The sequence below is a fragment of the Anastrepha ludens genome, chromosome 3 (assembly GCF_028408465.1).
Source record: "Anastrepha ludens isolate Willacy chromosome 3, idAnaLude1.1, whole genome shotgun sequence".
NCBI lineage: Eukaryota > Metazoa > Arthropoda > Insecta > Diptera > Tephritidae > Anastrepha > Anastrepha ludens.
Genome location: NC_071499.1, coordinates 109,823,021 through 109,833,726, shown reverse-complemented (window position 1 = coordinate 109,833,726; position 10,706 = coordinate 109,823,021). Strand labels below are relative to the sequence as shown.

Here is a 10,706-nt window from a genome sequence, read left to right as displayed (position 1 = left end):
TACGATTGCCAAACGTTGTGAGTTACCACAGTAGAATTTATTGTTTTATCGAAATTAAATCTTTAAATAAATTGTTTTTATTACGAATTAATTACCAATATTCAAAGAAAAACACTTAAAATAATGTTTAAACATAAAAAAAAAACAATTATTGTTTTAAACAATAAAAACTATGAGACAAGGAAAGAAGAAAGAAATATGAAACTTGTAAGATCTGGGAACATTAGCTCGTCTAGTCCATTTTTTTTTTTTTTGTTAGAGACTTTTTGCCGAAAGGAATCAATATCGATATCACATTTTGAATTTTGATTACTTAATTTTAATAAAAGTACGTTCACATATGCAGAGTAGGGTGTCCGTTATTTACCAATTTGATTATTTTTCTTGCGACGCCCCCTAAACTTTTAGTTTTCCGTCTAAGAAAAATTACACTGATCAACAAAAAAAAACTTTCGGAAAATATCTTGGAAACCAACACTTGTTTTAAGACAAGTAAGACATGCTGATTGCAAATATAGAAACCGTTTGTCTCTATCACCCACCGTTGTTGAGATATTTGGCATTGACCATTTATATATGTTTAATATTGTATCAAAGCAAACAACTCGCAGGCAAGTCACAGTAGAGCATATATCGCTGAATAGAGTACTACTTGACATAAATACACATAGTTTAAGATATAATACACTTGTAAAATACATAGGTATAACGTAAAGTTCCTTAAATTAAAAGTTAGTGTGGTTTGAATTTCTTGGCTGTAGACTTGCGTTTGTGCTGACAATTTGGCATGTTACGCTGAAGCATCCAGCAATAGTCGGCTAATATTACGTTTCCACCGCAGCCGGAGTTTGGGTTCTCTGCCGCTATCGTGTTCTTAGCGCAAACACCAAACAAAACACCTGTCAAATCCCATACAAAATTAAAACACAACTCCATACCTAAACCCACTTTTCAAAGCGTGTTTTGTTGGGTTTGCATCTAATTTAATTATTAAGTGGTGGCAATGTTGCTCATTTTCCTCATTTATTATTGCATTCTTATCGAAACATGGCAACAATGATTGCAATTTGTCAATATGACATTTGATTGACGCACCGGCTATCCATTTGGTGAATCTTGCTCAAACGATTGTTATATATATCAAACAACAGGTAAAAAACCGAGTGTTGAGCGAATAGAGGCTACTGGTGATGCGCCAATTCCGCAATATGGGCCGGGAATAGTTTTACACGAACATTATTTATATGCGGTTGGGGGAACAACTGGCTATGATTACTCTTGTGAAGTGCATCGCTTAAATTTGCGCACACGAGTGTGGGAATGCGTATATATCTGTCGTCCAGATATACGCGAAGATCCAGAGGGTCGTTATCGTCACGAAGTTGTCTACGTTGGGCAATACATATATGTGCTGGGTGGTGGTACATCGAATTTAGTGTATGATTTACAACGCATCCCTGCATTTAATTTAATTACAAACCGATGGGAATATTTCGTCACATTACCCGATCGAACATCACAAACAAATCTAACAATCGAGCGACAAAATTCCGGATATCCAAACCCACGAAAGTGCTTTTCCTGCGTACAGCACACGAAATCGAATGGTGAGGTCGAAGCATTCATTACGGGAGGCTTGCAGGTGCGTAATAATTAAACTTAGTATTATTAAATTATATTTGAAGTTGGATATCCCTTTTCCATTTGCAGGCCGATCAAGTATATTTTTCAGATATATGGAGATTAAATTTTAATACTAAGCAATGGACACTTCTAAAAACAGCCTCTCTACCAAAAGCTTTGTACTTCCATGCCGCAGCGCACAGTCAAAATGGTTGTATGTACATATTCGGTGGTATTGAATATGATGAAAAACGTATACGACGGTGCAATGACCTTTATAAAATGTGGATGACCATACCATTATTAACCCTAGAACGTCATCCTTATTTATTGTACACTAACGTCATCCTTCGTCATTTTGACTACGATGTATTTTAAAAAGCTGTACAAAAAGTTGTCAACAAAAATAGGTATCAAAATTGATTTGTTATTTTTATTTAGATACTTTAAAATTAATATTTAACGAAACTCATATAATTTTATTATTTTTTTGGCGTAAAATTAACATTGAATAGCCTTCTTTCAATTGGCATGGTTTTTTAAACAACTTATTATAAGGTCTATTTATAAGTTCGTGCGGTTTTACAACAGATGGCGTAACTTGATTATTATTCCATCGATCCACATTTCCAAACATTCATTGGAGAGCTACTGTCGTAAGGCACAAACGTCAGTATAAGTTTTTTATTTCAAGCGTAAACAACAATATTTTTACCACACTTGAAAATGTCGAATTTCGTGCCAAATAATGTGTTTTTGCGGGGAATTCTTCTTCATTATTTTAATATGAAGAAAAAAGCAGCCGAAAGTCATCGTATCTTGGTGGAAGTTTATGGTGAGCATGCTCTATCTGAGCGAACGTGCCAGAAGTGGTTTGCACGCTTTAAAAGTGGTGATTTTGGCTTGGAAGACGAAGAACGCGAGGGTGCGCCGCCAAAGTTCATGGATACCGAATTGGAGGAATTGCTCGATCAAGATCCGGCTCAAACGCAAGAAGAGGTTGCAAAAACTTTGGGAGTTGATCAATCAACCATTTCCAAACGTTTAAAAGCCATGGGAATGATCCGAAAGGTAGGCCATTGGGTGCCGTATGAATTGAAGCCAAGAGACGTTGAACGCCGTTTTATGGCATGCGAACAACTGCTTCAACGGCACAAAAGAAAGGGTTTTTTGCATCGAATTGTGACTGGCGATGAAAAGTGGGTCCATTACGACAATCCAAAACGTCGGGCAACGTATGGATACCCTGGCCATGCTTCAACATCGACGTCGGCGCAGAATATTCATGGCCTGAAGGTTATGCTGTGTATCTGGTGGGACCAGCTGGGTGTTGTGTATTATGAGCTACTGAAACCGAATGAAACGATTACGGGGGATGTCTACCGACGACAATTGATGCGTTTGAGCCGAGCACTGCGAGAAAAACGGCCGCAATACGCCGATAGACACGACAAAGTTATTTTGCAACATGACAATGCTCGGCCACATGTTGCACAAGTGGTCAAAACATACTTAGAAACGCTCAAATGGGATGTCCTACCCCACCCGCTGTATAGTCCAGACCTTGCGCCATCCGATTACTATCTCTTCCGATCGATGCAACATGGCCTGGCTGACCAGCACTTCCGTAATTACGATGAAGTCAAAAAATGGATCGATTCGTGGATTGCGGCAAAACCGACCGAATTTTTCACAAAGGGAATCCGTGAATTGCCAGAAAGATGGGAAAAAGTAGTAGTAAGCGATGGACAATATTTTGAATATTAAATTTGTAACCATTTTACGTCAATAAAGTTTCAAATTTCGAAAAAAAACCGCACGAACTTATTCATAGCCCTATTATATAACATTTCAAATAAAAAATAAATCACATTTTTATCCATTAAGTCTTATAGTTTCTTATAAATAATACATTAAACTAAAAAAGGAACATTAGTTTTAAGATAAATTATTTCATATAAAGCATGAGTCACAAACTTCTATTTTGTGCTCGCCGCACAGCCTTTTCTTGCACTTTGCACAAACGACGTTTGTCATTCTTCGTTTAGCAGAAGGACAAACTGCGCATATTTTTCTTTTCCCAGTTGAACTTTTTGGTATTTTGTTTTCAGATGCTGTAGATTTATTTATTTGAAGCTGATTCTCGATATCATTTCTCACAGTGGATGTTATTGTTGGCATAACAAGCATGTCCTTTAGCTGCTCTTTTATGAGTTCCGAAAAAAGTTTTTTCATAAAATTAACGCGATTTAGTGGCTTTTGACCACCTTGAAACACATTATGGGTATAAATTATATATGAATTAATGAAAGCTATGTTTAAAATTCCGAAAAATTGACATAATGGTCATCTGTTAGTTTTTCTTGAACAGCTCATAACACTGCACATCTGATCGAATATATCAACTCCTCCTTTGGTACTATTATAAAACTCCACCATGTTGGGTTTATTTGTATTGGAATTGATAGTGCCCTGTTCGTTACATGAGGATAAAAGATAAACCATTTTGTTTGGCTTCGGCTTATACGATAACAATGTTAAGTTGCTGTCGTAGCAAAACATGGCCGAACCGCACTTACGACCCTTTTTTTCTTTTAGCTGAACTGGAATTTCTCTTTTATTTGACCGAAGAGTGCCGACAATTGTCAAATTGTATGGGCTCTGCCCTAATGATTTTGCCAGGGGTATTGAAGTGAACCAGTTGTCCATTGTAATATTTCGGTTTGAGCCATGTACAGTTTTCGTAAGCTCTTTCACATAGAACTCTCCAAGAGGCATTGTAGTATTGTTCGAATTTTTGCCCAAATATGGAATTGCGTCCACCATATACTATGTTCCACTATCACATAACATCACCATTTTAATTCCATATTTGGCAGGCTTATTCGGGATATACATCTTGAAAGTGCACTTGCCTCGGAAAGCCAAAAGCTGTTCGTCCACTGTAAGGTATGGACCAGGACTGTAATTTTCCCTGCATTTTTTTACAAACATTTCCCATATTTTTCTGATGGGTGCGAATTTATCACCCACTAATTGCAGGGGCAGAGATTTATCGTCGAACCGCAGGCGGGACATAAGAAATTGAAATCTGGCTTTGGTAAGAACGCTTGCGTAGATGGATCCAGAATAACACCTGTCAAATAATTCCTCCACAGATAAATGCTGATCTTTTTTAACAGCGGTCAACACCAATATACCCATAACTGCATATATTTCATTTGCATTTGTGTTACGTCGTTGTGTCTGATCCGTATTTGCTAGTAAGATTGATTGGCGTTGATTTATTTCAACATTTGTCCACTTTATAACTTCGTCGACGATATCTCCTGTTATGAACAGTTTGAAACAGTCGAACGGATCAATTATGTTTTTACACTGACGGGTAGGCCCTCGACTTTTATGTACGATATTTAGCCCATAATGATGAGTTGTACCTTTAACTGATGACCATTTATGACCATTTTTCCCTCGAAGTATAGTTTTCTCACATGTAATAACGTTATCTTCATCCTCATCAGTTGCTTCATCTGATGAGCTGGTGTTTGCAACGAAATCCTCTTCCTCAACTTCTGTGTCACAACCTATTTCACTGTCATCGCTTTCAAATTCATCGTTGCTATCACAACAAGAGAGAAATTTCTCAATTTGTTTATCTGTTAGTGATTGTTGATTAGCCATTTTAGAGTTACGATAAAATTATTCGTACTAAAAAAGTACCCCGTCAGAACTGGAAGTTACACAAACGTCATCTTTCGTCATTTTGACTACGGCAAAAAATTATAAGCGAAAAAAAATACTACAATGTGCGTTGTTTGCTGTACGTCTTCGTCCACCAACAGCTTCTAACCAACTAACGCTATCAGAAAAATCAGACCAAAACAATCAAAAAAAACCGGTTTTAATTTTAAAATAAAATCGCGCGTAGTCATTTTGACGAAGGATGACGGAGCAGGGTTAAGTGAAATTTGCTGGGAGGCAGTGTTACATTACAGACCAAATCTCAAATTGAATGGCCACTCACAGCTGCTTAAAATGGGCATACCATTGCGCTTTGCACAGAGATTGTGGCATTCTTCAAAAGCCAAATGATTATACAATAAATGAAGAGATATATGGTATGGTATGTCATGTAACGAGCAATAAGAAGCGACAATTTTTATGTTTCATTCTAGACATAAAAGCATAATTATTGTTTGCTAACCATTTAGGAATGACATAGTTTCATATGGAAGAAATGGAACCAAAAGAATAAACATAATAAAATAAGACATTAATAATGAGTAAAAATGAAAAAAGCTAATTAATATGAAAATAAGAGTAATTATTTTTATACGCTACATACACATAGTAGAAAAAGTCTGCGTTCACCTATGCAAATATTCTTTGCATTAGAAAAAGTTCAAAACAATAAATATTTCAGAATTTTTTTTTAATGAGTTTTATCAAGTTCACTTAAACGTAACTATCACACATATTTCGCTACCAATAACAAAATCAAATTTAAAATGAGATCACATAAAATTAAAAAGGCCATTCAAACTAAACGGAAAAAGTTTGCGTTCACTTCAATAATAATAAAATAAAAGGCTTAAGATCATAGAAATGTTTTAAAATTAATAGCTAGTTGGATATCCCCGGCTTTTTATGACTTCTAGGAGGCGTCTTTTCATTGATCCAACTAGGTTGGCTGTTATTTCTGGACTTATGGGTTCCCATTCCTCTTTAAGCGCGTTCTTAAGCATTTCCTTGCTAGTTATTGTACGCTCTCGTATTTTTTTTTTCTAGAACGTCCCATAAGTGCTCAATGGGGTTAAGGTCAGGTGATTGTGGGGGTGTGCGAAGTTGTTTTGGAACATTATACAACAACCACAACCCAACAATCTCTGCTGTGCGTTTCGGGTCGTTGTCCTGTTGGAAAACAAATCTTTCACCGAGTCCCAGTTTGTTTGCACTTTCTCTCAAATTCGTTTTTAAAATATCGAGATAATCATGTCTGTTCATTATCGACTCAAAAAACTGCATATTTCCAACGCCCGAACTAGCCATACACCCCCATATCATGGCACCTCCTCCCCCATGCTTTACCGTAGGTACCAGATTTTGCTTTCCAAGTGCCGTTCCGTGTTTCCTCCAAATAATTTTACGACTTTTTATCCCGAAAATGCAAAACTTGCCCTCATCTGAAAAAATCACACTATTCCAAAACTCAGGTGGCTTGTTTACGTATTCCTTGGCGAAAGCCATCCGCTTAAGTCGATTTACTCGCGATATGAAGGGTTTTTTTCGGGCCACTCTGCCGTGAAATCCGATTCTTTTTCGAATTTTTCTTACTGTATCTGGATGTACTTTCTTTTGGTATTTTACTTCTATGTCTTTTGAAATTCGGCTTGCTGTTAGTCGTGGATTAGAATTCACAAGAATAGTTATGTTGCGTTCTTCTCTTTCCGTCAGTTTTTTTGGACGCCCAGAACGAGGCTTAGACTCCAAACAATTCGTTTGCTTGAAGTTGTTTATCACTCTTTGGGCCGAGGAGTATTGCCTCCCGACAGTTTTCGCGATTTCCCGATAGCTCTTACTATTTTGCCACAAACTTACAATGATTTTCCTTTCACCAATATCTATTTCTTTTCGCCTTTGGTCCATAGTAACAAAAAATGTATTTCTAATATCAATTTTTCCCTCTTTAGATTTGTTCTTAACCGCGTCAACTACATGAATGATTTAAAATTTAATTTAACGTAATTGCCATGCAAATAATCGTCACTATTCGAAATGAACGCACACTTTTTCTGCTTAGCCTATTTAAGTAACTGTACTACAATCCCGTTATCTGAACACGACGCAGCTCAAACTCCAAAAAATTTTGTTCATAACCTCTATGAATAATTTTCTTTGAAATAAGTGAAAAGAAATAACTGAGAGTTTTAAGATAAACACGTTAAATTATTTTAATACTTTATAACAGTGGGTGAACGCAGACTTTTTCTACCATGTGTATGTGTACGAGCAGTTGTGGCGATTTTTTTTAATATACAATATGGTTCATACACTGTCAATGGATGCTCAGATCACGAATTCTAGAAAATTGTATCATAAGAGTGGAAGCAGGATCAAGTGGCCAATCGGGCAACCAGATGAACACCAAATTTAAAAGGATAATAGTCTGCCGTCTGATTTAAAGTTCGTATCCATGAGTCTATGCATAATTAAATTCGCTTTTTCCAGATTAACGATATAAACAAATTATTTTCAATAAAGAAAAGATACCAAGTTTTTAAATCAAGGCGGCAGTAATGTGCTAAATAGAGATTGACCTCGAATGCCTGCAGTTTTTTTCTGCATACAGAGCAATTGCCACGCGCTTTTTTAGTGAAATCGGGTTTCGATAGTTCGTTTTTCTTTTGGCTATTTTTTCAAGTTTGTTGCACAATTTTTCAAAGCAGGATCTTTCCATTCGGAAATTATCTTTGAAAAACTTGTCCCCATTACTCTGGCAGTCTACTTCCCAAAAGGTACTGGAATGTTCCTAAAATATACATGTACATTATACACAAATAATGTATCATAAATCTGTTTACCATACCAAAGACCATACACTTTGCGAACGCATTAAATTGGCAGCAACGCTTAAAATTATTTTATTTTCCCTTAACCTTTTTTTTAAATAATATGTGACCAACTCACAAAATAAAATGATTAAATCAACATAACAAATTGAATTTTATGCACCATTTTATAATTTTATCAATTTTTATAATTCTTATTTCACAATGTCAACAAAAGACAGTTCAAACACAATTTCTCCCAAACTTCTGGTGGAAACAGTTGACAGTTCTCCCAAACACAACTCCTGCAAACACGGTGTTTGCTTTTGGTGGAAACGTAATATAACATTGCTGCACTCCATCGACTTTGATAGCGTGACTCCATCACCGAGATGTCCTGATGGAAACGTTCACCATGTTCATCACTAACAGAACCTAGGTTGTCTGGAAAGAAGTCGAGATGTGAGTCGAGGAGATGAATCTTGAGGGACATGTTACAACCCATTAACTTGTACACACTAATGCACTTCTGCACAATATTTATATAGTCAGGAGATTTATTATTTCCAAGGAAATTGGCTACAACAGACTTAAATGCCAACCATGCTTTTTTTCAGTTCTGCTGAGTAAATCTTCGAAGTGACTGTCTGCTATGATCTTCCTTATTTGTGGACCTATGAATACACCTTCTTTCACTTTCGCATAACTCAACTCTGGAAACTTGTTGCATAGGTACCGAAAAGCATCTGAGTTTTTGTCTAGTGCCTTCACGAAGTTTTTCATGAGCCCCAGCTTTATATGAAGTGGAGGCATAATAACTTTTTCACGCTCAACCAATGGCACACGCAGGACGTTTTTACTACCTGGCTCCATTTTATCTCTATATATTTCCGAAAAAATGCATCAATTCAAAGTACTAAATATGCTTGAGTGCGCATGTGCAAGAAAAAACCAAACCATATGTTGGCAGAAATGCCTGTAAAAATAATTGAAAGAGACATTCCATAGCAATGGACAAAAATTGATAAATTTTTCAGGTGCAGAGCTTAATAATAAATCCAATAAAATTAATCTACCCGTTCACATACGGAAGATTAGCTGCAAAATTGACAATCAGCTGTCAAGACTGTTTCAAAGGTTTTTCTTCAATAGAAATTCCTTTGGTGGAATATTATATTATTAACGATGTGAAGAAAATATAAGGAGAAGGAATAGCTAATTTAATTTCTCAATTGGCTACTAGTAATAAACAGTTGTAGGAAATCCGTAAACTATTAAAAGTCGTTGAGGTTTCAAAAAATTATGGCAGCAATACGCCTGCGAAATTCGATATTATATAAGGTTGTCAAAAAAGTCTTGCGGTATTTTTATTGAATTTTCAATTGTTCCTAAAATTGCTTATAATAATGCGATTTAAGTCAAATATGCGCCGTTTTGTGCGATGACGAGTTCCCAACGAGATGCCAACTTCATAATGCCCCTCTTATAGAAGCTCGCTTCCCTATTGTCAAAAAACTCGGAGAGCCAATTTTCACAGGACTCTCTTGTGGACAACTTCCGACTACCAAGCTCGTTCGCCATGGACAGAAATAGGTGGCAATCACTTGGTGCGAGATACGGACTATACGGTGGATGCAAAAGAACCTCCCATCCGAGCTCCCGGAGCTTCTGGCGCGTCACCAAAGATGTGTGTGGCCTGGCGTTGTCCTGATGGAAGACAATTCGGCCTCTGTTGATCAAAGATGGCCTCTTCTGCATGAGTGCTGCATTCAAGCGATCAAGTTGTTGGCAGTACAGGTCCGAATTGAGCGTTTGGCTATAGGGGAGCAGCTCATAGTGGATGATTCCCTGCCAATCCCACCAAACACACAGAAGAACCTTCCTGGCCGTCAATCCAGGCTTGGCCACCGTCTGGGCAGCTTCACCGCTTTTCGACCACGACTGTTTGCGCTTCACGTTGTCGTAAGTGACCCACTTTTCATCGCCAGTCACCATCCGCTTCAAAAACGGGTCGATTTTGTTGCGAATCAGAAGCGATTCGCATGCATCCATACGGGCAAAAATGTTGTTTTGCGTCAAGTCGTGTGGCACCCATACATCGAGCTTCTTTTTGAATCCAAGCTTCTTCAAATGGTTTATAACGGTTTGATGACTCATGCCCAGCTCTTGGCCGATGCTATGGCTGCTACTATGCCGGTCTCTTTCGATCAATTCAGCGATTTTATTGCAATTTTCGACGACAGGCCTTCCGGACCGTGGCGCATCTTCGATCACCTCTGCACCAGAACGAAAACGTTCAAACCATCGTTGTGCGGTGGAAATGGAAACTGTATCGGGTCCATAAACTGCACAAATTTTATTGGCAGCATGAGATGAATTTTTGCCTTTATCGTAGTAGTACTGTAAAACATGCCGTATTTTCTCTTTATTTTGCTCCATGTTTGCTACGCTATAACTCACGAACGACTAAAAGCAAACAACAATTAATCAAACACGTGTTAGCACGTAAAAAGAGCTTTCCAAAAAGCTCTAGCG

General features: G+C 37.3%; 1 protein-coding gene across 1 annotated transcript; it reads left to right on the top strand.

Annotated features, from left to right (window-relative positions):
• Positions 1 to 1,090: 1,090 nt before the first annotated feature.
• Positions 1,091 to 6,053, top strand: LOC128857660 (kelch domain-containing protein 10 homolog; the record flags this gene model as incomplete). Its single annotated transcript, XM_054093408.1, has 3 exons — positions 1,091 to 1,642; positions 1,711 to 1,992; positions 5,476 to 6,053. Coding segments are annotated over 3 exons (1,074 nt in total), but the record flags the coding sequence as incomplete, so codon positions are not given.
• Between the last annotated feature and the right edge of the window lie 4,653 nt (positions 6,054 to 10,706).